Source organism: Populus trichocarpa, chromosome 9, assembly GCF_000002775.5.
Source record: "Populus trichocarpa isolate Nisqually-1 chromosome 9, P.trichocarpa_v4.1, whole genome shotgun sequence".
In the NCBI taxonomy this organism is placed as follows: Eukaryota; Viridiplantae; Streptophyta; class Magnoliopsida; order Malpighiales; family Salicaceae; genus Populus; species Populus trichocarpa.
In genome coordinates, this window is record NC_037293.2 from 4,819,205 (window position 1) to 4,846,548 (window position 27,344).

Consider the following 27,344-nt stretch of genomic DNA (forward strand, 5'->3'; position numbering starts at 1 on the left):
TTTATTTTGTAAATGCCTTTTCCAAATATAACACTCATATCATTTGATATTTTCAGTATTTTATTCTTAATTTTTTATCCATATTTTATGTTTTATAATAGCTTGCTTAACAACACTATATAGATATAGAATATAAAAACAAGCAAAATAAAATATTTTTAATATATTTCAAGCAAAGAACTAGGAAGAACATGTTGGGACAAGTCATTAAAGATAAAGAAAAATACAAATCTTAATTCTACTATAATTCTTTGTTCATTCCTTTTGTGATAGAAAAATTAAAAAATAAAAATAAAACCTTCAATTTATGATATATCAAAGAATTTGGGTAACATTATTAGTAAATATAGTTTTCGAATAACTATCTAACTTAGCTCGTCATGAGTTGGATAAATATTTTTTAAATATAAAAGATAAGTATGTAGATTTTTTCAATGTACTAAAAAAATCCTAATAGTAAATCAAAAACCTAATACATATATTTAATTAAATAAATTAATAATTGTATGTATTAATAATTATAAAAAAATATTAATAATAACTAAAGGCTAAACTTAAAAATTAAAAGATAAATATATATTAAAATATTTGATTTTGCAATACGAGTAATGAATATTGTCGTATTTAATAACTTTATTTTGTAGATAAATTTTTTTATTTAATCTACGATAATAAAAATAAATACATGCATGAAAGCTATTGAATAAAATTTTAAAAAAAATATAATGTATGGTTGAAAATTATTTGTATCATGTACTTTTGTAAATCTCAATCTTCAACTTATATTTTTCAAATAGAAACTAATAATTTCATTCAGACTAATGAAGTACGGACAAATTATTATTTTAATACAATATCCATCATATATATATATATATATGAAATTTCTTGTTTGAAAAGGTAATTGATAACTCCAGGGTAAAATTATAATTATTGATCTTTTCAATGATATAGAAAAAAAATAACATATTCTCAGACTTGAAGGAAAGACACATTGGATGATAAAATGTTCGTGGAGGGAGACGATAGTACTTGGTTTTCCTGATTGCTGTTTTTCAAGCAACGGTGATTAGGTTAACCTAGATGATTGATCGTAGTTGGCCGGTTTATTTTTTATTTAAAAAAATGAAGATTATGCAAGTGTTTTTTTATTAAAAAAATAAGATTTGAGTAATTAATTTTAGCTGGTTTAATAAACCCATGTAATTTTATAATATATATAAAAAATAGCAAATAAAAAAATAATTTAAATCCATCCATGTTAGTATGTAAAATCTATAAAAAGTAAATTGAAAGTTTAATTATCAAATAATTTGATGTCAATGGGCAAAACTAAAACAAATTGAAATTAAAAAAATAAATAGAAAAAAATATCCTAGTCGACATGGGTTAATTAACCATGCAATCCTGGATACTAAACTGAGATAACCTCATAGAAAAAAAAATAAAAAAAAATGAAAATCAATTCCAAATAAATTAAATATTAAAAAATGAGATTGAAAAAAATAAAACAAATCCAGTAAAGAACCTAAAATAAAAATAAGGGTCAACATGTGTTAATATTTGAAATACATGACCTTAGTCATAAGTTTAGCGGTAGCCCAGTAAAAAAACAAACCCCAAAAAAATAAAGTAAAAATCTTATTCACAAAATATTAAGTGATCATACTTGAAAATAAAGGCAATAAAAAAAATCAAAATAATAGAACATGAGCAAAAAAATAACAAAAGAAAGTGCATTAAATTTAACAAAAAAATAAATCAAAATAAAATGTTGAATAGGGATGGCAATAAATATCTACGAGTTAGATTTATTGACACTTATACCTTATTTGTTACCTATTAGTTAAAATTTTAGGTATTCATAAACTATCAATCGGGTTTCGGTATTTATATGATTATCAAATCATCTAACTATTATTTATTATCTAATAAAAAATAATATATATATATATTTGAAGTGTGTGTATATAAAATTATAAATATTACACACACACATATGTGTTAATATGTGTGGTTTCATATCAATATTAAAATATGTATATATTATGTTGTACTAAAAAAATCTAGATGTTCGACTAATATATTTATATAATATAAATATATATTTCATATTAGGTTCAAGTGAGTTTTGAATTGGTTTTGATAATAATCATACAATGTTCATTGACAATCAAGCAAAGTAACCATAAAAAAATATTTATTTGTTCGGGTCGGTATCTATTAAGTTCATATTATTTATAAACTAAGTAAACTAAATCATATTCTATTAAAAAGCATTTAATAAAAAATCTAATACAAACTTATAATTAAATGATAAATTTAAAAGAAAAAAATGATAAAAAATCAATGGACCAAAAAAAACCCAATGCCCTTAGGCTTAAAAAAAACATAGGTGCGTGAGCCATTCAACCCGACCCTATATATATAGGCTGAGTTTTTTTTTTCAAGAGGGTTTTTTTTGAAAAAAAATAAGTAAGCAACACGTCATTTATTGACCTCATTTCAGGCAATTAGAGGGTCACTAGAAATTCAATCCATAATTTTATTTTTTTTTGTCAAAATACTCAATTTTCAACCAATTTTTTTTATATCCAAATTCTAAAACACGTAAAAAAAACATCTTATATAAAATATCAAAGCTCACCTGAACAGGTTCACATGCAGCCAAGATATCTTCACCAGGGGCACTTACATCTAGCTCCAGTTCATTTGGTGCGTTTATGAGCAAAATGAAATCTATTGAATGTAGAAAAATTAACATAATACCAGTATCTTCAAAATATCCGATTTATTGGCATTTGGGCCTCGCAAAGAGAAGGAAGCAACTTCAGGTGAGCAGAATCTGTAAAGGCTTCACTCTTCAAGATGTTTGCTGCAGTTTTCCTGTAAAGGCAGGAGGATTGAACTCTTTGAAGGAAATAAATTCAAAACCCTAACAGACTAGATTCTGCTCGGTGAAAAGGAGAACATATTCTGCTCGGTGATGGCGTTTTTCTTGGGTTAAAGTCAGTGCAGGTATAGGGAGCACAAGGGAAATACCATCGAAAGAAAGGGCTTAACAGGATCGTCCCAACAGCTCCAGCTCTTTGATCCTCCTTTCTTTCACTGGGAGCTTTGCGCAATAGGATGATATGGAGTATAACAGCGATGGCAAGAACATGGAACCGTTGAGATCCGTACATGGCCATTGTTTTAACTTTTTTTGTAGGTGGTGCTACAGTGGTAAAAACTTGGAATCAAGAGGTTTGTTCTTCCTATAATCTCAGGTTCGAGCTATGTGGTTGCTCATATAATAGCCACTGGAAGCTTACATGGTCGTTAACTTCAGGATCCGTGGGATTAGTCGAGGTACGCGCAAACTGACCCAGACACCCACATTAAACTAAAATAAAAAGGCCGAAGAGGACGTACTGGTATTTTAAATGGTGATTAGCAGAATGAATCTAATTCAATTGGCATCTATGATCCAAAAACCTGAAATTATGGCCACATAGGTAAGAAAAAATGATCAACAAATATGATTAATCAATAAAACTGGCTAATAGACACATTTCATGTCAAATAAAAAAAAATGAAGTTAACTCATTTTAAAGTTAAAACTTTATTAGAAATTATTTTTTGACAAAATTACTTTAACATAAAACATTAATATAATTAAAATAAATTATACCTTATTAAAAATTGATCTTAATTAAAAAAACCATTAGATAATATATTTTATAAAACTCAAAATCCCTTATCATATATTAAATACAAGATTTTCTTGCATAGTATATATTAAAAACTTGGTTGTTAAAAATGGGATTGCAAAGTACCAAACCTTCAGAGGGAATAAGCTTTAGGTGAAGCAGACTTGGGCTTAAGCCACATTCCCTTGAGTCGTGCCGTTACGCATTTTGAATGAGTTTGATCAATTTTATCAAGTTTGATTGATTTCGAGTTTTTAACTTTATTTTACACGAGTTTGACCGGTTTGGCTGATTTATCGAGTTTGACCGATTTTAAATGATTTCAAGTTTTTAACCCGATTTTATACAATATATACATGTTGACTCGTAAAATCGTATGATTTTACGAGTCAACTTGCGATTTTGACAACCATAACTCATGCGTATCGAAGTCAGGAATGTGTTTATTGTAAACTAATTTTGCATTTTTTTTCTCATGACTGGTCAATTTGAACAATAACCTTTTATTAGAGAGAGATACTGAGTTCAATTATTTCTTTGATTTTTAGACTTTCAAAGAAAGTATATCATTTAAAAATTAAATTGTTGGGATTATAAGAGACTATTTGCACGAAGATGGTTTGTATCAAATAAAGAACTCTTTAGTCTTAAGGACAAAAGGTTTAATAACTGACAATAACATCTTCCTTAATATTTTTTTTATATACTAAGCATGCATGGTTAGTTTTTATTCTATTGTGAGTTTATATGCTTTTACCTTCTTTTATAAAATTACAAGCAATTTAAACTAAATAATAGCAACCTCTAAAATCACTAATATATAATTTATATAGCAAATGTTTTTAAGAAGGGTGCTCAAAAGATATATATTAACATAAACATAAACGATACAAGAAAAATAATAAATACAAATAACATAAAATTCTACCAAATAAAGTTACCATACAAGAAAAAGTGCTAATCTTCTCAATCTAGTTGTTCTAAGTCTCAAACTAAATTAAAATCCTGATATCATAAAGCTTTTGGAATCCCTTAAGTGTTTATTGGAAAGCGTTTGGAAACGCGGGTCAACCTGACTAGTGTTTTTAAGAAAAAATAATTTTTTTGTTTAAAAATAATTTTTTTTAATGTTTTTGATCGTTTTGATGCGCTGATCTTAAAATATATATTTTTAATATTTTAATGTATTTCAGCATAAAAAAACACTTTAAAAAACAACCACAACCACATTTCCAAATATATCATTAAGTTGGTGCTTTTTTTTCTTCTCACGGAAACGCGGTATGTTCTATTCGTTTTTTTCTTTGACAAATGACATTTCTGAGTTCAGAAGTCTCTTTCTGATGCTTCTCATAATGAATAGAATTACTAAGTAACGAGAAAAATAGAGTTTGGCACAGCAATGCTTTGATTCCAGATCTTGAATCATTTCAAAACCAGCGCAAGACAACGCCAGGTATCCACTGTTCATCATGCATCGAGCAAGAAACAAAAGGCCTTGACGATCTGGAATGAAAGCATCTCGAGCGTAGCTGCCTGCTTGCCTGCCACGCTCTGGTGGACAGGATCTATCATGTCTCCATCACCTTATTTCTTAGCACACAGCTCCTTTTTGTATTTCAGAATCATGCTACGCGTAAAGGCAGAGCCAAAATATGTTTTCGGCTGTCATGGAAACGAGGCTGGCCCTGAATTTCTGTGTTATTTCCCCTTCCCAGTACGTTTTTGGAGCTATTGTCGGTCACTATCCTCATTCAAGAACACACGTGAAGCGTCAAGATTTTGAGCTACATTTTTATTGTCTACTAACAATAAAAAGAAAAATACACTTATTTATTAAACATATTTAAACTTTCTCTCTCTCTAATTTAAACAGAGTTAATTAAATTTGTTTATCTATATATCTTATATTTAAGTGAAATCAAATAATATATCTTTGAGTATAGTAAATAATTCCTTGTTTAATTAACCAGGCTAGGCATCTACAATTCATGTTAGTTCGATAAAAATTCATTTTATGCATCCTCTAACTAACGAAAACCCTACAATATATTTGAGATGTATAAACTATTAATTCCTTTTTTAAGACGGCAGTTTTTACCATTATCAAAATATAATTTTTTTTTGTTTTTATCCGGTTATCCTCACACCATTTAAAAGGATGAGACCAGTCCTGTTTGAGGTTCATAGCAGCCACTCTTAATAAATACGTTTTCTGGAGATTGAACTTGTATTATTATCCTTGCGGAATATAATAATACCTTAACTGCTAGACCAACACTTCATTGATTATCAAAATAGAAATAGAAAAAAAAAAGACTTGTTTTACTCTTGAAAAAAATAGAAATAGAGAGAGAAGAAAAGAGATTTTTATTTATGGGAAATATGAAAATGAATCGTAACTTTTATTTATGACCCCACACGATATTTACATATCTATATCTTTAAAATTATAAAACAGAAAGTAGCACTCAATTTTTATGAACTCGAAAAATACATTGTTTTTTAAAATATTTTTTATTAAAAATATATTAAAATTATATATATATTATTAAAAATTATTTTTAATATCAACATATCAAAATATTTTAAAATATATAAAAAAATTAATTTAATTTTTTATTTTTTTTAAATACTTTGAAACTCAATTCCAAAATATCTAGTATTTTTAGGATATTTAAAAGTGTAATAGAAGTTACTTTTCAAAGTATTTTAATTTAGAAATATATTAAATGATTTTTTTATTTTTAACCTTAACATATAAAATAATTAAAAAATATTAAATTTTTTTAATATAAATTAAAATAATTTTAAAATGTAATAAAAAAAAAGGGTTGAAATTCAATCACAAGTAACCCTTACATTTTTATCAAAGTTAGGTAAACGTGATAAAACCGAAACGATCGTTCTTTGCTTTGACTCCATTAATAAGAATCGTAGGTGGGATATATCTCTCTCTTCAAGACATCCACAATCCGCATGCCCCCTCTTTCACTCTAACAAGTTCACTTCTCAAATCCTGGTACACTCCTTGTCTTCTCCAAATCTTGATGTCTTTTTTTTTCCTGTTTTATTTTTACAATGTAAATGATTTGATCACGCTATATATCTTTCTTGTAGGGGAAATGACAAGAATGGATTGATCATTTATTCTTCTATTCTTCTTGTTAGTGTTAAGATGGAGTTTTATCCTCTTTCGAATCTTTATCTTCAAAGACCAATTTGGTTCTTGATTTCTTTAGTATTCTTGCTGCTGCTGCTGCTAAATGGTAGAGTAGTGTTATCTGATCCCAACTACTTAATTGGGCTTGGAAGCTATGACATCACTGGACCAGCTGCTGATGTTAACATGATGGGTTATGCTAACACAGAACAGATTGCTTCTGGGATTCACTTCAGGTTGCGAGCTCGTTCTTTTATTGTGGCTCAGCCCCAAGGGAACCGTGTTGTGTTTGTTAATCTTGATGCTTGTATGGCCTCTCAACTTGTCACTATTAAAGTTATTGAGAGGTTGAAGGCAAGGTAGTTCTCATTCTGCTTTTAAATTATGATCGTTTGAGCTATGTTTTGATGTTATTAAACTTAAAAGTTAGTGTCTTTTTGTTTATATTGCAGGTATGGTGACCTCTATACTGAAAAGAATGTTGCTATTAGTGGCATTCATACTCATGCTGGTCCTGGGGGGTATCTTCAGTATGTTGTGTATATTGTGACATCTCTTGGATTTGTGCGTCAATCATTCGATGCGCTTGTTGATGGCATTGAGAAATGCATAATTCAAGCTCATGAAAATCTCCAACCCGGATCGATTTTTGTGAATAAGGGTGAGGGAACGTGTATGGTTTTTGTGGATTATGAATTTGCTAATGGGTGAAAACAAACTGTCATTTAAAATGCCAGAAAAGCTCTTGCTCGGCTTTTGGCTTTTGCTAATGGGTGATTTGTGTAATGCCCTTTGTTTTACGTAGAATGTATCACCCAGTAGTTTCACAAGTTTCCATTTTGGTGTTGGAAATTTATTGTTTAGATGCTTATTTCTATCTCAATGGTCGTCTTTCATAGAGACTGTTTTTGGGAACGATCTAACAAATCTTTGACTTTCAATTTTGTGTCATTCTGGTAAAATGACAACCTTCTGTATTTGAAGAGCTTATTCTTCATCAGATGCCATTTTAGCCTGTGCTAAACTCTTAATCAATAACTGGATTGAACCTGGATCCCTCTACTTCTTCTTGTTTTCTCTGTAGTTGTACCATGTGCTATGTTGCACCCATGATTGTATGGTCTCTTCGCAAAAGCTGTTATTGCATCCTTTCATTTTTTTGGCAAGGGCCATGGCGGTGATCATATTGCTGAATATAATCTTAGAGAGGTTTTGTCTTCTTACTTACAGGAGAGATCTTAGATGCCGGTGTAAATCGCAGCCCCAGTGCATATCTTAATAATCCTGCTGAAGAGCGCAGCAAATACAAGTATGATGTTGACAAAGAAATGACCCTTTTGAAGTTTGTAGACGCTAAGTGGGGTCCAGTAGGTAGCTTCAATTGGTTTGCAACCCATGGAACTTCTATGAGTCGCACAAACTCGTTGATAAGTGGGGATAACAAGGGGGCAGCAGCACGATTTATGGAAGACTGGTTTCGGCACAGTGGTATTGGAAACTTGTATTCTGATGAAGGTGTAGCTGATGGAATCCCTCGAAGAGTCTCGAATATTATCCCAGGCTTGCATGATAATCGTAAGTTTCTCTTCTTCTTTTTTGTTTTAAGTCAAGGTAGAGTAATTTATGAAAAAATAATTAACAACCTATTTGGTTTATGGCTTCAGACAAGCACTTTATTTTACCTGCTAGAGTTTTTGGTCTTCAAATAAACAGGTCCACAATTCTCTTCCATGTGGGTTTAACTCAACATCTTCAGCACAAGCCTGTGTCTTGACTCTAGACACTGCAAAAATGTGTGAGGCTTATGGACTTTAGAATTGTATAGTTCAGTGTAATCATATTTTCTTTAAGGGCTAAAAAAATCAGATTAAAATATACAATAAAACAAATATGATTGATGGAAAACATTATACCATAGCAGTTTATTAAATTCTGGCACTAATGTGGTTCTTATTTTCCTCCTTATTTTGGAAAAAAATTAATAATAACATTTTGGGCTTCCAGTCAGTTAATTAACCTTGTTACCAGCTCAGTGCTTGCTGGATGTCTGAATTTCTGCCTTATTATCAGGTGAAGATGATATTGAAAATAAATCAATGCTTTATACAAAAGAAAAATCAAAATAAGTGATAACAGCGGATCACTTGAAGTATTTCAAATACTTATAAATATAGAATATGCAAGTTGGATCTGATACCTTATAACCAGATCCAGCATGCTGTCTAGTTGCACAGTTGCAACAGGGAATATGAAGGACCTGAGAACTGAAGCATAGCACCAAATGTCCTACTTTTTGTTCCGTAGGTTGGAATAATAGAACAAGGATAAATAGCTTCTTCCATTTACTTTTGATGGTGTATTGCAGACCATAAGCTACTGGAGCTTGCAGCATCCTTCCAGTCTCCTCCTGGCCGACCTGCAACAAAGATTCTTAGTGTTGCAAGGCGTGTCAGGGGTGCTCTCAGGCAGGCTGACAAACCTGGATTTGTGTCTGCATTTTGCCAATCAAACTGTGGTGACGTTAGCCCCAATGTGCTAGGAGCTTTCTGTACAGACACTGGACTGCCTTGTGATTTCAATCACAGTACCTGTGGTGGGAAGAATGAGTTGTGCTATGGCCGAGGGCCAGGGTACTGAATCTTGTGCTATCCAATGCTTTTTATAACATGCTTTTTGAGCTGTTGGAATGCTAATGCTAATTCGTGTTTTGAACCTAACCTGGCAGTTACCCTGATGAATTTGAAAGTACCCGTATCATTGGTGAGAGGCAACTAAAAAAAGCTGTGGATCTTTTCAACACAGCATCAGAGAAATTAAATGGAAAGGTTGATTATCGCCACTCTTTTATAGACTTCTCCCAGCTGGAAGTGACACTTCCCAAACAGGGAGGAGGTTCTGAGGTAGTAAAAACATGTCCTGCTGCAATGGGTTTTGGATTTGCTGCTGGAACAACAGATGGACCTGGAGCTTTTGATTTCAAGCAAGGAGATGACAAGGTGACCTATGGTTGCAATATTTATGTCTTAAATTATCATATTCTGTCATGATATTCAGAGACTGCCCTTTTCTCCTGATTGTTGTCTGTTGTCATGTTTAATCAGGGAAATGCCTTCTGGAGACTGGTGCGCAACTTAATAAAAACACCAGGAAAGGAACAAGTTGATTGCCAGCATCCAAAGCCCATCTTGCTTGATACTGGTGAAATGAAGAAACCATATGATTGGGCGGTGAGTTACTTGTTTGTACATCTTATGCTAGTAGAATGTGGTTGTTTACAAAAGTTTCTAAGCAAGTTGACACTCCTAAAGTTCATCAAGTAACTAAATATCTGGAACAGATAATAGTATTGATTAACAGTAACTAGCTTCAGTTCTAGTCCTAATTTATTTCTTACATTTTCTTTTGGAATTAAATGGCCGCCTGTTAATTTATGTGCAGAGCTGTAGATTGAGTGTTCAAATCCTGTCTTTCTCACATCAAACAACTTAAAACTGGGATTGGGTAAAGTTAACTGCCCGTCAATTAGCAATAATGTAATGGGTAGAGTTTCCTTGATTCTGAACACATAACTGCAACTCCTTCCATCATATATTCAACATTCCTTCTTCTTCTTTTTTTCACGATTTGAAGTTTTCTAAAGGTGTCTTCTGGCATGGCATGCCTGCCTCTTTTATCTGTACTATTTTTCTACTTCTAGGAATGCTAATGTATGTACGCTGTGAAAGAGTAAAAAATAATATTTTTTTATCTTGTGTTTGGTATTCCTATTAGTGAAACTATTATCATGCAGATGATTTTTGGAACCACTGTTGCTTTACTACTGACCAACCTTTTCTTTCATGGATCATGCAGCCCTCTATCCTTCCAATCCAGATTCTCCGTGTAGGGCAGCTAGTCATCCTTAGTGTACCTGGAGGTACCTTTCATTGCTTCTTTCCTTTATTTTCCTGTAAGGTAAATGCTTTCATTAGCAGTATCATGTTTTATGATCAAACTAAGCTCTGAAGTTGAATTGATGAGAAACTGCTGATATTTTATAGCCATGGATTATAGAACATGCTAAGATCATACCTTTTGTCTTTTACCAAATGATGGTGATGAGCACACTGCTAAGGTTGTTACTCAGGCTGGGATGGAGGATGTGCTGTCAACCTGAGTACGGTCCAACTTTTTGTCATTAAATAGTCTGGTCCGGCTCAAATGAACTTATTTGTGTAAATGGACATGTTGCATGGTGGGTTGAACTTCCATTATGCAAAAAATACCCCTGGAATATACATAACTAAATTTTGCTTCAGGCTAGTCCAGCTTCATGTTGTGTTGGGACCAGCGCCAAGCAGGCAAACTTCATACTGCAGCCTGTGCCAAATCTTTTTTTCCCCACTTTCATTGCATTTCAATCACTGTACCTTTTGTTCCTAAGAAAACTATTGTGGCATTAAACATGCTAGGATTCATTCTTTCTTTGTTTTGATTTGGAGTGCTATTTAACTGGTTGATGATAACTTTTTGTTGAATTTACTTTCCAAGCACCTTTGTGCATTGTTTCCTTGATTAAATGCTTCAACCTATGATTTTATGAGCTCAAGAATTTTCTTCTTGATTATTTCAAACAGAATTTACAACCATGGCTGGGAGGCGTCTTAGAGATGCTGTCAAGACAGTGCTCATGAGTGGTGGGAATAAAAAATTTAACAGTAATGTTCACGTTGTTATAGCAGGATTGACTAACACCTATTCACAGTACGTGACTACCATTGAAGAGTACGAAATGCAGAGATATGAGGTAAGTGAATAGTTTAATGACAGATGCATGAATAATTTAATCACACAGTACGTGAATAGTTTTCTTTCTTAGGAAAAAGTTCACTGTGATATGTAGTTTTGGCGTTAAGAGAACTATATACTAGCCAGCTTGACACGCACGGGCAGTTGGTTCATTAGCAAAAATAGGTTGCCATCTGGTTCTAAATTGGAAGCTGTCCGAGGCTTTCAAGCACCATCCTTATGATTGGAGTTGAATGATCTCAGCACCCATTATTCCATACCAAATCACTATGAATTATCAAAGGGAAACCTGCAAGATTAAATCGACTGTCATGGGCTTTGTTTTAGGAATTCTGTGATGTTTTATTTTTTACCTTTATAATCGCTTGGTCATGATATGAATCAAAAAATAAATTTTTATTGGTTTACCTCCTATTTTTTATGAAGAGAATGAATCTTCTTATCGAAGGATCAGAAGAAAAGGGGTTTGAATTTCCTGCGGGAATGATTTTGAATGTGGTTAATATCATGAAGAATAAAGAGATAGTCTATACCCAAATAAAAATAGATGTTCTCATAAGGAAGCCATCGAAGGCTTTCCATCCTTGCATTTATCTGTATAATTTTATATTGTGCTTTACAATTCCTAATTTCTTTTTTTTGGTAAACAAATAGAGAATATTTATTTAGATTATGGCTTCTAAACGATATTGTTCTCAGGGTGCCTCCACGCTCTTTGGGCCACACACTCTCAGTGCCTACATTCAGGAGTTCAAGAAGCTTGCAGCTGCTCTTACCAGTGGCCAGTCGGTCGAGCCCGGTCCACAACCCCCTGATCTTCTGGATAAACAAATAAGCTTACTTACACCAGTTGTAATGGATGCAACCCCACCTGGTGTCCATTTCGGTGATTGCAGCTCTGATGTACCCCTGAACTCCACTTTCAAAAGAGGCGATACAGTCAAAGTAGTTTTCTGGTCAGCTTGCCCAAGGAATGACCTGATGACAGAAGGTACCTTTTCCCTTGTGGAGATCCTCCAAGGAAAGGACAACTGGTTCCCAGCATATGACGATGATGATTTCTGCCTTCTCTTCAAGTGGTCGAGACCTTCAAAACTGAGTACTCGTAGTCATGCAACCATGGAATGGAGGATCCCGCAGTCTGCCAACCCTGGTGTCTATAGAATGAAACATTTTGGAGCTGCAAAGAGCCTTTTAGGCTCTATTCGCCATTTCACCGGTTCATCAAGTGCTTTTGTTGTGACATGAAAAACATACCGTGCATGTACATTTACCTACTTTACTTGTGTGCTTGTATTCATTTTTTTTACGTATAATACTTGCACGACAGATAGCTAGCATGTGCAGCTCCTGCTGAACTTTTGAATTCCTGTTTTTGTAATGCCTGGAGAAAAAGACATGGTTTACCACTACTCCTTTCTTAAGCTGGTGACCAGGTAAATTTATTATTTTGTTCATGCTGCAATCACCACTCATCCTCTGGCTTTAAATAAATAAATAAATAAAAATAACCATGGATCGAATTAAAATATTTTAATTTGAAAATATGACTATTAAAACCTACAAATATGATAGTTTATTTGTTGTTATTTTGGAATAAAAAATCCACTTCAAAATTCTCTCTAAAATGGATTTATTTATGTCTTTTTTTTAATAAATATAAACTAGAGGGAAAAGAAATCGTTGTATATTTGTTATTATTGAGTGCAGGTCGTTCATCAACTATGAATAAACCATTTATCAGTAACTTACTAAGTAGGAGGCAAGTCGTTCCATGAGAAGAAAGCCTTGACAGATCTTTGCACTAACCGACACGTCGTTTCGTAATTTCCGTTTCGAATCTCGGAAAGTAGAGTGGAAAAGAAGAACCCAAAGTAGCTACTGTGTTGAGTTACATAATACTCTATTACCAGAGTGAAGAATCAATCATCCCTAATTACTAGATTCTCTTGGAAATTGAATTACAGATTTCTTCTAATTTTCCAATCTCAGCTGCTGTGCAGGAAGGCTCCAATCTCTCTCTCTAGTTGTACACTACAGGAGTTGAGAAAGCAAAAAGAAGAATCGAGGAGGAGAAATGTCGGTGCAGGAATACCTAGACAAGCACGTGCTCTCTCGTAAAATCGAAGACGCCGTCAATGCCGCCGTCAGGGCCAAAACTCCCGATCCTGTTCTCTTCATAGTAAATCTCTCGCATTTTCTTTTTCTCTTTCCCTGCAACCAAACAGGCAGGCAGACTATTGGATTCTAATTTATTTATTGTTTTGGCTAATTGTTGTTTGAGTAATTGCAGTCAAATCACATGAGAAAAGCGGTTCCGTCAGTGATAACGAAAATAAAAGGGAGGCAGATCCTGGATAGCAGAGGAATTCCTACTGTTGAAGTTGACTTGTTCACCAACAAAGGCAGCTTCCGTGCTTCTGTTCCTAGCGGTCATGTTACTGGCATGTGAGCAATTTTTATTAATTTTTTTTTCCTTTAATTTCTTTTCAATTTCTAGAGCCTAGCCTAGCCCCTTCATTTTAATTAATTCCGTCAAGGCTTTCATTTTTCTTAAAAAGGTTAGAGAACAATTTGTCAACAATTTTTCAACAATGTGTCCAATAGGTTCATTCTGTTATCCTGTTTCAAGCCCATGCTGTAAATTTGAATTGTGTGATAAGACCAACCTAGAATCTTTTCAAATCTTGTGTAGTGGTAAGTGATTATGATTAATGATCTCTCCTAGGTATGAAGCTGTAGAACTGAGAGATGGGGACAAAGGAATGTATCTCGGAAACAGTGTGACTAGAGCTGTTAAGAACATTAATGAGAAGATATCTGAAGCACTGATTGGCATGGACCCGACACTTCAGTCTCAAATTGATCAGGCTATGATAGACTTGGACAAAACAGAAAAGAAGGTAATGCTTTCTTTTCTTTTCCGTCTTTGATTATCAGATGCTCACTCCAGTTCTCTGTACTTGCTACTGGTTCACTGTCCATAAAACAGAAAGAAGGTTTCATTTGAGATGATTGCTGATCTAGTTCTTAGATTGCTAACATGTTATGAGGCATCCTGTTTATTACTGTAAGTCAACTGCAGGGTGAACTTGGAGCAAATGCTATGTTAGCTGTGTCAATTGCTGCATGCAAAGCTGGAGCCGCTGAAAAGGAGGCATGAGTGATACTTTTTATTTTATATTTTTAATAAAATTAATGTACTGCTTAGATCATAATTTTGTGCACTTCTTTGAATATTTTGATGTGGAAATACCAGGTTCCACTTTACAAACACATTTCTGATCTTTCCAGCAAAACCAACCCGACTCTTCCTGTCCCAGCCTTCACTGTCATAAGTGGTGGAAAACATGCTGGGAACAATCTAGCCATTAAGGTATGGTCTATTTACGTTTAATTTTACATGCAAACTTTATAAGTTGTTTGGAAAAACCTTCACTTGATAATGATCAGAAGTGCATTGCATTTTTTGAACAGGTTACTTTTTTTTCATCATTTAGCAATTTTAAGTGAAAAAATTTTCATTCTCAGAAAAAAAGGTGATTTTTTAAATAGTGAATTGGCTTGAAAGTCCATGCAATGCTACTTGATTAGGCTGAGACATCAGAAAAACAGGGAGGTGGTGACTGTGTGCTTGCTTATTTTTCTTCTGTTATTGGGAAGGATGTAGTAGGATGTGAATGACTTTTTCCTTAAGAAACACAATTCAGGAACGGTGAGATCATAGCTTTTGATAGTGGAAACAGTCTGCTAAGAATTACAGTATATTAAGAGTTAGTTGAACGTATTCTGATAATTTGCTATGCATTTCGAAGTCTAATAGAATCCTTTTATAAGAATATCCATTGACCTGAGTGGGGATAGTTCTGAAACATGAAGCAGTTCTCTATGTATTGGGATAATGTGAAAAGATTTGAGAATTTATGAATTCACAAATTATTATTGTAACATCATTAGTATTCACATGTCTCATTCATTTTGAAGAAGAGATATGGCTTGTTTTACTGGTAGGTATTTGATTCTAATATTATGAAGTGATGCAGTTCTAATATGAAAGATGAATCAATACTTCCTCTATAACTTCTTCTTTTTGATATTTTTTTTGTTGTGTCCTAAAACTTCAATTTGTCTTCAATTCACTCACTAATTGCAAAAATCAAATTTGACTTGAACAGGAAATCATGATTCTTCCAATTGGAGCCAGCACATTTGAGGAGGCACTACAAATGGGTTCCGAAACATACCATCATCTAAAGGTGATTTTATTTATTAGAACTAACTTCTGGGATTGTAACTTTCAATGTATCAGTTGCTTCTTTCTCATGGTCTTTCTGCCTGGCTTTATTTTCAGATACTAGTTTCCTTCTCTTATGCGTTTTTTTTTAATCCCTTCACCCCCCCCCCCCCCCCCCCCCCCCCAAGTGCATCTTATGTTCATCAGCCTTGAACCCTAAAAGTGTTAATGGTCACATGAGTTAGAGTAACCAACAAACAAGTTACTTCTGTAAGCTCTACATGCAAGGGGTCTAAAATATCCATGCATAAACAGATAACATCTGTCCAGATTCAGAAGGTGCGGCATTTGCCAGATTGTAGGTCGGGGAAGTTAACGAAGATTCATGCATAGCTCCATTATCCACCCCTAATAGAGATGGTGTGATATTTTTCTGTAAACCAAGTATGAGTCCGATAATTATATGCTTGGTAAAGGAAGGGTGGGGTGGGGTAATACATGGTGTCTCATTTTCTAGCTGTCAAGGATCCCATTAGTATTTATGGAACACAAGGCTTCTCATTTTCCTTTTCTTTTTAAATTGGCTGTTTCCTTCATTTGACGTGGTGTATCTCTGGAATTACATTCTTGGCTAAAGGAAGGGAGGTGTGGGGTAATATATGGTGTCTCATTGTCTTGTTGTCAATTATCCCATTATTATTTATTGAGCAAAAGGCTACTCATTTTCTTTTTCCTTTTCCTTGTCTTTTTCTTTTTAAATTAGCTGTTTCCTTTGCTTGATGTGGTCTCCCGGGTCTTGAAGTTAATATGAGTAGAAGTGAGGGAGACTAAACATTTACTCATATTTTTTTTTTAAAAAAAAAACTTTTTTAATCTCAGTAATGAACTTGAAGCTTTCTTCTGCCATGAAACTTGATAGATGCCTTTGAGCCTACCAAAATATGTTTTATGTGATTTTCATTTTATTACATGATGGAATCAATATGAAGTATTGGATCACTTGGATTCTATTCCTGCTGTCTTAGCTGTTCGTGCTATAAGTGTTTTTTTTTCTGATCTAGTAATCTTGTAACTGTTAATGAGAATGTACATTGCCTCCACTCACTCATCGACTGCAATTTCTGACGTTAAATGGAACAGGCTGTTATAAAAGAAAAATATGGTGAACAAGGATGCAATGTTGGTGAAGATGGTGGTTTTTCTCCAAACTTATCCAGGCAAGTTTTTCTTATTTGATGCTTGATAATCCTGTCTTTGAAAATGTTGTGACCACTCCCAGTCTGCAAATCAGCCTCTGAAAATAAATTTCTGAGGATAAGAATGATTGGGAAAGGAAAATAGATCAAGAAAAAGTACAGTGCATGCGTAAATCATAAACAGCTACCGTATCTTTTCTCCAGGATAGTTACAATCTGCTGTCTGCCCCCCTAAAAGAGAGCAATATATGTTCAAAACTCATATGGGGTTCTTATTTGATTATATCCATTGGCAGTGTTCAAGAAGGATTGAATCTTGTTAAAGAGGCTATCAGCAGAACAGGGTACAGTGAGAAAATTAAGATGGCCATTGATGTCGCTGCTACCACCTTTTGCATAGGTAATCTGCTTTTTTCTGCACAATAGTCATATTATTATGGTATGTGACTTGTCACAAAGAAAATGAAGAAGTTAGTCAATGGTCAAGAACTGTTTTTGAGATCATGGTCCTGTGCGTGGTTAGAGAAATTTCTGGGGAAATGTTAACTCTTCTACTGTATTATGCGGCCTATCTACGGCTTCTGCCTCATTTCTAACTTATGGCCTGGAAACCTAGGATTTGCTTTTGTGTATGGGGACTGCTTGCTTTCAACAACTGATCCTGTCTTTTCGCTTCGACCCAATGTAGGTACCAAGTATGATTTGGACTACAAATTCCAAAATAAATCTGGGCAGAATTTCAAGTCAGGAGATGATATGATTAAGATGTACGAAGAACTATGTGCTGGTATATACACGGATACATTCTAAGACCTTTTTGCTGCCATAAATTTTTCAATATTTGATGTGTACTTTTCTTGGGCCTCAGCGTACCCGATTGTTTCGATTGAAGATCCATTTGATAGGGAGGATTGGGAACATGTCAAGCGTTTCTCTGACCTTGGACTTTGTCAGGTATGTTCATTACATTTGGGTTTATCTTTTGTTTACATACATACGAGGAGCTGTAAAAGGATTTGTTCTCAGGTTGTAGGGGATGACTTATTGATGTCAAATCACAAACGTATTGAAAGAGCAATACATGAGTCCAGTTGCACTGCACTTCTTCTCAAGGTATATAGTTAGCATCAGATGAATTCTTCTTGATAAATTTTTGCTTAGCTTTTTCTTTTTCTTGAATTGTTTTTCTGATGTTAATAATGGTGGATTTCTGTATTGCATCACATATAAAACCTTCAATGAAGATTAGGCAATTGATCCAGCATGCTACATTTGTTGCAAAGTAGAATATATTTTTCCAATATCACATGTATGTGATATTTATACGTGATATTATGGTGATCTGTCAGTGGCTGTGGTATATTTTATAATCTAATTACCATGGCTTAAATTAGGTAAATCAGATTGGGACAGTAACAGAAGCCCTTGAAGTGGTGAAGCTGGCAAAGGATGCCCACTGGGGTGTGGTGGTATCTCATAGAAGTGGAGAAACAGAAGATTCTTTTATAGCTGATTTATCTGTTGGCCTTGCCATGGGTCAGATCAAAACAGGCGCTCCTTGCAGGGGAGAGCGACTAGCAAAATACAACCAGGTTCACTTTCTTTATTGTTACCCAGTTTTTCTTGTGTTTGTGCTGGGTGGGTGGGGATGGGAGAGAACCTGATTGCTAGCTAGTGCTGCTATAAGTATGAAGAAATGATCCATGGGCAAGACAAACTTCAAGTTTGGGAAGAGTAGGAAGAAAGGAATAACTCCTAACCATTCTAATGAAAGCTTTATTCACTATTGTGGTAACAGATTTTCCTGTTGTCCTTTCTTTTTTTGTATCTTCTTGCTAATGAACAATGCTACTAGTTTTTTTTTTTTATCATTATTGTTTTTAAGTTGTTAATCTTTCATACCCTTTTATTAAATCTAGTCTCCAAGACGAAAATCACAGACCTATTTATCTGTTAATGATATGCATGAACTTCCCTTCATTGCAATCATATGTGATAAGAAACTGAGACACTTTTTTTATTAATCTGTAAAGGCTTACAAGTTGAATGGCTAACAAGGTCGATATGAACCTAATAGACATAACTTTCTTGCAGTTGCTTCGGATTGAGGAAGAACTGGGTGATCAAGCAGTTTATGCAGGTGAAGATTGGAGAGCAACCTGATCAGTCCTTCGAAGTTTTTCATCCTGCAGTCCTTTATAATCTAAGTTTGAGGCTTCAAAAGTAAAACTCCCTTTGTATTGAGCAAGTGGCATTCTGGAGCAATGTTGTAAGTCTTTCTTTTGGCTTCGTGTGAGTGTGCCCCCACCCTATTTTTTTGGAGAACATGAAGGTGCTTTCAGAAAACGTAGTTGAGTCAGCAAAAGTTTTGTTACAGACCTTGGTTTTAGGTAACTGTAAACAGAAAAATCGTTCCTGATCCGTAGTGCAAAATCCCTTTATCTTTTTAGTTCTTTAGCTACTGTTTGTGTGTTACGGATTATGCAAATCTTAAAGCTTTTCAATCCTCTGACTTGTTCCAGTTCATTTCCTACCATTGGTCACCTAAATGGCTTTTGTGGCTAGCATGTCCTCATGTGCGTTTCCATTACCTTCTGTTGTTAGATTAAATGTTTTGATCCGATACCAGTAGCCAGGAAATTTATGGTTGGCACTCAAAAGTTTGGAAAAAAATTGTGTTAGCTTCTTTATGATGTTTTGAGTACGATATGGTGGCATGCTGCTAAAAACTCGATATCATCTGAGAGAAAGAAACTAATGGATCATGTGAACCTAAACGACACTGGAACCTTTTTTTATTTTTTATTTTTATTTTTATTATTGATTGATTGCCATTTCAGTGAGAATATATAAACTTGTTTGCTCCATGAAGTAAAAGACAATGATGTGCGTTTTGTTAAATACAGTACTTGCTTTGATGGACCAATTGACACCTTACTACCGAATGCTTACCAAATTGTTTGCTAGATTTTTGAGACCAGTTTGTATGACTCAGGTAACTTCCATGTTGTTGGGTCAACCTGCGGGTCAATTATTTATATCCAAAATGAATAAATTAAAATGTCATTTTAATTTCTTTCTTTTTATTCTTTGGGCTCGCCTGAGTTTAGTTAGATCAATCAAGTTACGGATTAACTTACTAGATCAGTTAACCTACAATAGATTTTATCAAGTTAACATTGATTTAAAATAAAACCCAATTTGAGTTAGGTTGTCGAATGTTGAGTCAACCTAGTAGTCTAGCCCAAGTTCAAAACCCGGTCTCTATAGTTACAACAAATCTGTATATTCACTGCTTGTCCAGTTATTTTTAATAAACTTGATATCAGACTGTTTAATTTCCCCTGATTATAAATTAAATTCATTTTCTGATTTCCCCCACAATTATGTGCATGTCATGTGTATATTTGCATTTCTTCTTAGATTTTTACTTGATTAAATGTTGAATAAGGAAGAATAAGATTTTCATGATTCTCGTAATTCTAATATACATGGAATTTTTATTTTATTAAAATAAGAAAAGAAATTAGTTTTGATCGCAAAGCCAACCCAAAAATGCAAAATGATTCTACAAAAAATGACTGCTGTAAATTAAGAGAACCTAACTAAAACCAACTCGGAAATCGATCAATGACAGAAAAGTTTCATAAATAAATATTTGTTCTGATTGTAGATATAATTTTTCAACAAATTATCTCCAATTGGGTAGAGCTAGCCATGCAAACTATAGCCATGAAATCTCAAAAATCATAAATATCTCTTTCTTTTTATTCAACCAGAAAAAAATATATAATTTTTTTTCATAATTTAGGTCGTAAAAAAAGCAAATTCCATTCATTTAAAATATATATATATATAACAGAGAGAGAGCGCAAATTTCAGGATCACCATGCATCTTACAAATCAACTACCAGCCCCACCCTGAAGCAATGCTGAAAAGGGAGAAACTCTCTCAAGTCTCGCCCCTTGACACCAGCCCTGGGTGGACAAAAATACACAAAACGACAATATAACAACCCGTTACTCATCTCATAGCGAGACCAGAGAAAACATTTTTCTAACGGATGCAGGAGCATTTTTATTTTTTAGGAAATTAAACATTATCTTTAATATTTCTTTCTTATTTGATTTATGAATACTTATATTAACTCTAGTTTAAGAAATCAAATATTATCCTTATTAATTTATTGGGTTTTTTTTCTTCAAAATTTTCCGTACCTGGATATCCTAAATAATCTCTCATGATTTTTATTAAATATCAAAATATTAAAGTCTACTAAATACAAGCTAGACTAATCGTTGGAAAGGAAAAATATTATTATAAATAATTTAGAGTTGGTTTAGGGATTTCTAAACTAAATGAAAAAATAAAATTATTAAGAACAATATCTAATTTTAATATAGAGATTTCGAAATTAATTAAGAAAAATAAAATTACTAAATACAATATTTAATTTCCTAAAAAATCTCCCGCGTCACTAACTTTTTCAGCCAACCAAACATAACAGAAAAGGAAACCTTTCTCCAACTTTGACTCCTCAAAAACTTCAAAGCCTCCTTACAATCAATCTTCAACCCCTATATTTAAGAGAATTCATGTAAGCCTGGTAATAAATCTTCTCTCTTGATTTACAAAAACCATTCCCACTTTCTCTCCAACCAAACAGAATTTTCGTTTCTCTATCACATAACCTCTCCCCTAGCTAGATCTTCAGTCTTCCTTTTCTTCGTATTTTCTCCATGTTTATTTCGTTCAAACCATGAACAAGGTCCATGAGAAACAAAAATAGATAGCCCAGCTCGTTTTTTCCGAGTTTTTCCTCCTACCCTTTTATCAATTTCTAAGAAGTAACCCCCAAACAATGAGTCGTTTATTTAGCCTCGGGCTGATTGCATCATGGTACTCCTCAAATATAGGAGTTTTGCTATTAAACAAATATTTGCTTAGCAACTATGGATTCAAGTACCCCATATTTCTCACTCTGTGTCATATGATGGCATGTTCATTGTTTAGTTATATTGCAATTTCATGGCTCAAGATTGTGCCTTTGCAGACCATGAGGTCAAAATCACAGTTTTTGAAGATCTCTGCTCTTGGGATCATTTTTTGTTCCTCTGTTGTGGCTGGAAATATATCTCTTCGATATCTTCCAGTATCGTTTAATCAGGCTATTGGGGCCACCACCCCATTTTTCACTGCAGTGTTTGCATATTTGATGACACTTAGAAGGGAAGGTTGGCTTACTTATGTTTCTCTCGTTCCTGTTGTTGCTGGTTGTGTCATTGCTAGTGGGGTGAGAACTTTTATCTTCTTTCTTATATTTTTGTTGTTCTGGTGTATGGTCGCTCGGAATGGATCCGAAGGATCCATATAGCCGATCCCAACAAGCTTGGGATTGAGGCTTGGTTGTTTTTGTTGTTGTATATTTTTGTTTTTTGCTCATACAGTTGGTTCTCTTGTTAATAATATTTTAACAACTTGTTGCTTAAAGATAGCCGTTTGAATGTTTTAGGTAAAACTTTCAATTGTCGTTGTCATTGAGATCATTATTGGTTATTGAAAATTGTTGGATTCTTACAATGGAAAGAGCAAGTTGGTGGCATTACATGTTGCAACAAGTTTAATTCAATCTCTTGCAGAGGTTCTATACCGCGTCTGAATTTGACAGTTACTGTTTATGATACTTCTCTTTAGGTGTTAATCTTTAGCTATAATGCTACTGGAACAGGTTTTTGAGGAACCTCTTTGATTGGTTTAGATAATTCTTTGATGTGTTAATTCTGTATTTTTCCTTTGCTGATGGAAAAATCATTAACAGATTCGATCTCATTTGTTTTTCTCATTACTTGACTGCAGGGGGAGCCGAGTTTTAATCTTTTCGGGTTCTTAATGTGTATCGGTGCTACGGCGGCACGTGCACTCAAGACTGTGGTTCAAGGGATTTTGCTATCCTCTGAAGGGTAATGAATGCCTCTGCATTTGCAACTCAAAATTTGAACCTGCTCTATATGTTCTTGTTCTAATATCAGGGTTTGAATGGACAAGATTTGATAATCTCACTGTGTTACCAGGGAAAGACTCCATTCTATGAACCTCTTAATGTATATGGCTCCGGTAGCAGTTGCAGTCCTTGTTCCTGCAGCTTATTTTATGGAGGGAGATGTGGTTGGAATCACAATTTCCCTAGCAAGGGATGATAAGAAATTCATATTCTATCTGATCTTCAATTCTTCTCTAGCATATCTTGTGAATTTGACCAACTTCTTGGTCACTAAACATACCAGTGCTTTGACGCTCCAGGTATCTTCAGCGACTCTTCCATGCCTGCCGTCTTAATAATGTTCTACTTTTTATAAGTTGGCATCTGACTTCTCATATAACCATTCCTTTACTCTATCCATCTACATTCTTTCAAAAACTTGTACTTGCGGTATCCATCATCCAGCACATTATCAAATTGAGACCCTCGTATGCAGTAGGGTTTGCTCCTAATGAACCATGACCATTTAGGACTGCTCAAGCTAGGTCTCATTTTGAAATGGCCTCTGCAAAATCAGCAGTTGCACTGCATAAATTATCACAAGTTTTAATCTGGCGGACTGTAAATATCCAGCCATTGTGGTGTTCCTCACTAGTCACCACACATCAATGACCCTTTTCTATATTAAAGCTTTGCTTGTCATGTACATTGAAGAATCAATCTTTTTCCTTGATAGAGTTTGGGGCATTAGTTGTGATTTTATTTTCATTATTCAGGGTAATCTCTAAATTCAGATTAAGATTCATGAGCTGTCTTTCTAGGTCCTGGGAAATGCAAAGGGAGCTGTTGCAGTGGTTATTTCAATTTTGATATTCCGGAATCCTGTTTCAGTGACTGGGATCTTTGGATACAGCATCACTGTGGCTGGGGTTGTTCTCTACAATGAGGCCAAGAAAAGGAGCAGGAACGATTGACACATCATGCAGTGCGTTCAAATATCGATTCTATCTATTTTATGATAATTTATTTATCAGCACGCAGCAGCAGCAAATTTTGTTGACCGAGATTGAAGCAAGTTTGCGCAGCAGATGCTATAATTTTGATTCTCCTGTGTTCTTAAAGAAATCAGGAAGAGATACTCAGAGAAAGTAGAGACGCCCCTTTAGTGCAAGGTCATACCTTATCTGGGGAGTGGCAGAAAATCTTGATTGATCTTATTTTTCTATTTTTTGGTAAAAAATTATGATTATTTTTTCAGTTTCCTAGTCAACAGCAGCACCGTAGTGCAGTTCTCTGCTCATTTGGTGTGAGACTTCCATCTCCACGGTGACAAACTTAAACGAGATAACAAGCTATTTTTTATGTTTCCCAGGAAATTTTAGCTTTTTATTTTGTATTTAGCTCACCAACCGAAACCACTGGGCTCCCATCCTCATTGTCATGGTATCGAGGCATCTTAAAAATAGAAGAAACATAAACCAGTTCTTTCCAAGGCACAAATAGGAACAAACCAATAAAAAAAAACCTACACGGGAAAATGTTGAGTCCTGCCTATCACATTACATCTAAAAATCTCAGCAGCCATCATTAAAGGAAGCTTTAAAGACATAATAACTACAGAGGGACCGGCTCCCTGCATGAAAGCCACTGAAGGAAATGATAGGCATCCTGAAAACGATTTCCGAATTTACAAAAGTGATTTAGGTGAAGGAAATGAATAATAGTTAGGCTCCGGGTTCAGGCTCATCCTCTTCCATCTTGGGAGCCAGGTAGAATCTGACATAGCCCATTTCAGCAATCTTGTACTCAACCACAACAGGCAGGTCTGGAGACATGCTGATTGTAACTGTGTTTGACAGTGGGGTTGCCTTGGTGAAGGAGTTCATGTACCTCAGTGCAAATGTCATCGACACTGGCTCATTCATCTCAATGACTGTTGCATCTTCTGGCTGTAAAATTACAACCCGCCTTTAAGCAAATCCATGAAATGATATTGTTGCAATGCATACAAGACAGAACAGAACAGAGTGCTGAACAAATATCCCAGTGATATCTGTACTGATAAGTGATAACATACCTTGTCAACAGTGGTTTTCTGCCTCAGGACGATATTTGCAGTTCCAATATCACCTCTTGTGGAGAACTTAACACCCTCCTTTGTCACAGAGATCACAACTACATTCACATACCAAAACCATCATGTTTTCATAACAATAAACAAATAAAGCAAAACAAGCCCGTAGACATAATGAGAAAGCCTTTTTAACAGTACCTGTATCACCAATGCTAGCAAGGTCTTTACAAATCCTAGCAAACTCAGCTGAAGGCATCTTAACAATAGCATGGTATTCTGCCTCTGGAATTCCAAGGTGCTCACTATCAATGTCCATCAACTTCATCTCAAAATCAGCAATTTTGTCCTGTGCTATTGTTCATTGCAAAAAAAGAAACAAAAAACAAACAAATCAGTCAAAATTAACAGCGAACAATTACAATGGTTTATTTATACTATGTCCAAACACAACAAAGAATAGTTGCTCACGTTTTGAAATTGAATGAAATAAAGCTGCAAGAGCTACAGCAGATGTAGCCCAAGCACCTGATAGTACCTCATATATAAACAAATGCTCAAAACCCAACTATATTCTTCAAATATTTTAGAAATCTAGGCCAATTTTAATTTAATTTTATATTTAAAATTAATTTTTATTTCCTTTCCTTGGCGGATAAACCAAGCAAAAGCACAATCAAACATCTATCAATTAAGACCTTAATTTAAACATCAAATTACTGAAGACATTCAAAATTAGTTTTCTATTCACGCACCATCATTTTTCCAGCAACCGGACAGATCATATTCTTTTTAACAATAGCATATAATAATCAAGTAATATCAAATAATTATTAAAAAAAATCCCCTGAAAAAAAAAACCCTAGCCCATCAAAAGTAAACCTGAAAAGGCAATTAAACCCTCCCCAAAAAAGTCCACTACAAAATCAAACCCGAATCAAAGAAAAGGAAGATAACTTACTGGGACTTTCAAACATGAAAGTGACAGTATCACTCCCATCGTCGCCTTTGATGGTGATGATGTCATCGTTACCAGCGCACTTTAACATCTTAGACATGTTACCAAGATTCATGCCCATTGACGTGTTACGGTCGCAGCGGTAGTGCTCAAAACCCTCCGATTTGAGGAGTAGAGCCACCAGGGCAACGTGGCTGGAATCCATGGACTGGAGAGAGAACCCAGAGGACGAGAAGTCAAAGTTTGCATCGTTGACCAGATCCTTGATGGACTCTAAGACTTTCTTAAGAAGAGATCCCTGTACCAGCCTCAGCTCCAACATTTTTCCTTCCTGGTGTAATTTAGGGTTAGGGTTTGTACTGAGAGAGAGAAGGAGAGAGAGAGGGAAAATGAGAGGGAATTTGAAGGGGAGTGGGGGGTTTTTAAATTAAAATGGTAGGAAGAGAGTGCTGGAGCCTGGCGGGGCTTTTGGATACGGGGCAGCATAATTCCCGCCACGGAATATTTATTGGGAAATGAGAAGGTGAAGAAGCCCAGTACTGTTTCTCCATAGGCCCATTAGAGAGAGGGAGAGATCAGAATAAAGCTATAGATAACTTGAAGTTTTACATGATATTCACTCCACGGGTAAAACGAGTGACCCGACCGTGAAATTTTAAATTCTATTTTTGTTTTGTTTTTATATATAAATTTACTCACGTGGATTTTCTATTTTCTATTTATTTTTTTATGGTTTTATTTAGGATTTTATATCATGGTTTTATGATTTGTGGATGGGGATTTATTAATTTTTATGTTTTAATTTTTTAGGATGTGATTTTATAATATTTCCAATAATGATATTTAAGCATGGTCAACATTGCTCTATAAATTAAATAACTAGTTTTTTTAATTTCAAAATAAGAACGACTAATCTGAGCATTGGTCAATCAATTAAATAATAATGATTTTTATTATTATTATTAAAAGTTGGTTATTTGAACACGGAAGAAATTGAAATAATTCTTCTGATAAACTAAAAATAAAGTGGGAAAAAAATGAATTTACTTATACAAAAAAAGGTCATTGTTTTTATTTTATTTTATAAAATCATGGTTTTCCAAATAAAAATCTATTATAATTTGTAAAGCAATTTTAAAATAAAAATAAAAAACAATATTTCTATTATTTTTATGCGACTCTATTAAAAAGAAATTAATAATTAACTCAAGGAAATAATATAAAATTAATCAAATATAAAATATATATTTTATTCTCATTG

General features: G+C 34.1%; 4 protein-coding genes across 4 annotated transcripts; 3 read left to right on the forward strand and 1 right to left on the reverse strand.

Moving 5' to 3' along the window:
• The first annotated feature begins 6,566 nt into the window (after window positions 1-6,566).
• Window positions 6,567-13,055, forward strand: LOC7468593 (neutral ceramidase 1). The gene is made up of 10 exons (XM_024608175.2): window positions 6,567-6,714; window positions 6,813-7,214; window positions 7,308-7,516; window positions 8,086-8,430; window positions 9,221-9,485; window positions 9,581-9,851; window positions 9,957-10,082; window positions 10,708-10,771; window positions 11,472-11,641; window positions 12,343-13,055. Exons 2-10 carry the CDS (start codon window positions 6,871-6,873, stop codon window positions 12,889-12,891), a joined length of 2,343 nt encoding a protein of 780 aa, XP_024463943.2. The 5' UTR covers window positions 6,567-6,714; window positions 6,813-6,870; the 3' UTR covers window positions 12,892-13,055.
• Window positions 13,056-13,469: 414 nt separating this feature from the next.
• On the forward strand, window positions 13,470-19,599 carry LOC18102017 (cytosolic enolase 3). Its single transcript, XM_006378972.3, has 13 exons — window positions 13,470-13,825; window positions 13,937-14,091; window positions 14,372-14,546; window positions 14,729-14,800; window positions 14,903-15,019; window positions 15,819-15,899; window positions 17,018-17,094; window positions 17,370-17,473; window positions 17,762-17,860; window positions 17,942-18,027; window positions 18,100-18,186; window positions 18,468-18,665; window positions 19,168-19,599. Exons 1-13 carry the CDS (start codon window positions 13,721-13,723, stop codon window positions 19,234-19,236), a joined length of 1,425 nt encoding a protein of 474 aa, XP_006379034.1. The 5' UTR covers window positions 13,470-13,720; the 3' UTR covers window positions 19,237-19,599.
• Window positions 19,600-21,507: 1,908 nt separating this feature from the next.
• On the forward strand, window positions 21,508-24,420 carry LOC7481502 (probable sugar phosphate/phosphate translocator At5g05820). The gene is made up of 4 exons (XM_002314097.3): window positions 21,508-22,367; window positions 22,931-23,034; window positions 23,146-23,374; window positions 23,876-24,420. Exons 1-4 carry the CDS (start codon window positions 21,936-21,938, stop codon window positions 24,026-24,028), a joined length of 918 nt encoding a protein of 305 aa, XP_002314133.1. The 5' UTR covers window positions 21,508-21,935; the 3' UTR covers window positions 24,029-24,420.
• Window positions 24,421-24,517: 97 nt separating this feature from the next.
• Window positions 24,518-26,548, reverse strand: LOC7481501 (proliferating cell nuclear antigen). The gene is made up of 4 exons (XM_002313366.4): window positions 26,087-26,548; window positions 25,327-25,479; window positions 25,132-25,229; window positions 24,518-25,003 (listed from the first exon to the last, which is right to left on the reverse strand). Exons 1-4 carry the CDS (start codon window positions 26,403-26,405, stop codon window positions 24,779-24,781), a joined length of 795 nt encoding a protein of 264 aa, XP_002313402.3. The 5' UTR covers window positions 26,406-26,548; the 3' UTR covers window positions 24,518-24,778.
• Between the last annotated feature and the right edge of the window lie 796 nt (window positions 26,549-27,344).

Excerpts from the sequence above, each read along its gene's own strand:
- LOC7468593 (XM_024608175.2), top strand. The coding sequence starts at position 6,871 with ATGGAGTTTTATCCTCTTTCGAATCTTTATCTTCAAAGACCAATTTGG. Across the intron at positions 8,431-9,220 it reads CCCAGGCTTGCATGATAATC|ACCATAAGCTACTGGAGCTT; the intron begins GTAAGTTTCTCT and ends GGTGTATTGCAG. Across the intron at positions 9,486-9,580 it reads TGCTATGGCCGAGGGCCAGG|TTACCCTGATGAATTTGAAA; the intron begins GTACTGAATCTT and ends CTAACCTGGCAG.
- LOC18102017 (XM_006378972.3), top strand. The coding sequence starts at position 13,721 with ATGTCGGTGCAGGAATACCTAGACAAGCACGTGCTCTCTCGTAAAATC. Across the intron at positions 14,547-14,728 it reads TGGACAAAACAGAAAAGAAG|GGTGAACTTGGAGCAAATGC; the intron begins GTAATGCTTTCT and ends AGTCAACTGCAG. Across the intron at positions 15,900-17,017 it reads AAACATACCATCATCTAAAG|GCTGTTATAAAAGAAAAATA; the intron begins GTGATTTTATTT and ends TAAATGGAACAG.
- LOC7481502 (XM_002314097.3), top strand. The coding sequence starts at position 21,936 with ATGAGTCGTTTATTTAGCCTCGGGCTGATTGCATCATGGTACTCCTCA. Across the intron at positions 22,368-22,930 it reads GTTGTGTCATTGCTAGTGGG|GGGGAGCCGAGTTTTAATCT; the intron begins GTGAGAACTTTT and ends ACTTGACTGCAG. Across the intron at positions 23,035-23,145 it reads ATTTTGCTATCCTCTGAAGG|GGAAAGACTCCATTCTATGA; the intron begins GTAATGAATGCC and ends CTGTGTTACCAG.
- LOC7481501 (XM_002313366.4), bottom strand. The coding sequence starts at position 26,405 with ATGTTGGAGCTGAGGCTGGTACAGGGATCTCTTCTTAAGAAAGTCTTA. Across the intron at positions 25,230-25,326 it reads TGCTAGCATTGGTGATACAG|TTGTGATCTCTGTGACAAAG; the intron begins GTACTGTTAAAA and ends ATGTGAATGTAG. Across the intron at positions 25,004-25,131 it reads AGAAAACCACTGTTGACAAG|CCAGAAGATGCAACAGTCAT; the intron begins GTATGTTATCAC and ends GTAATTTTACAG.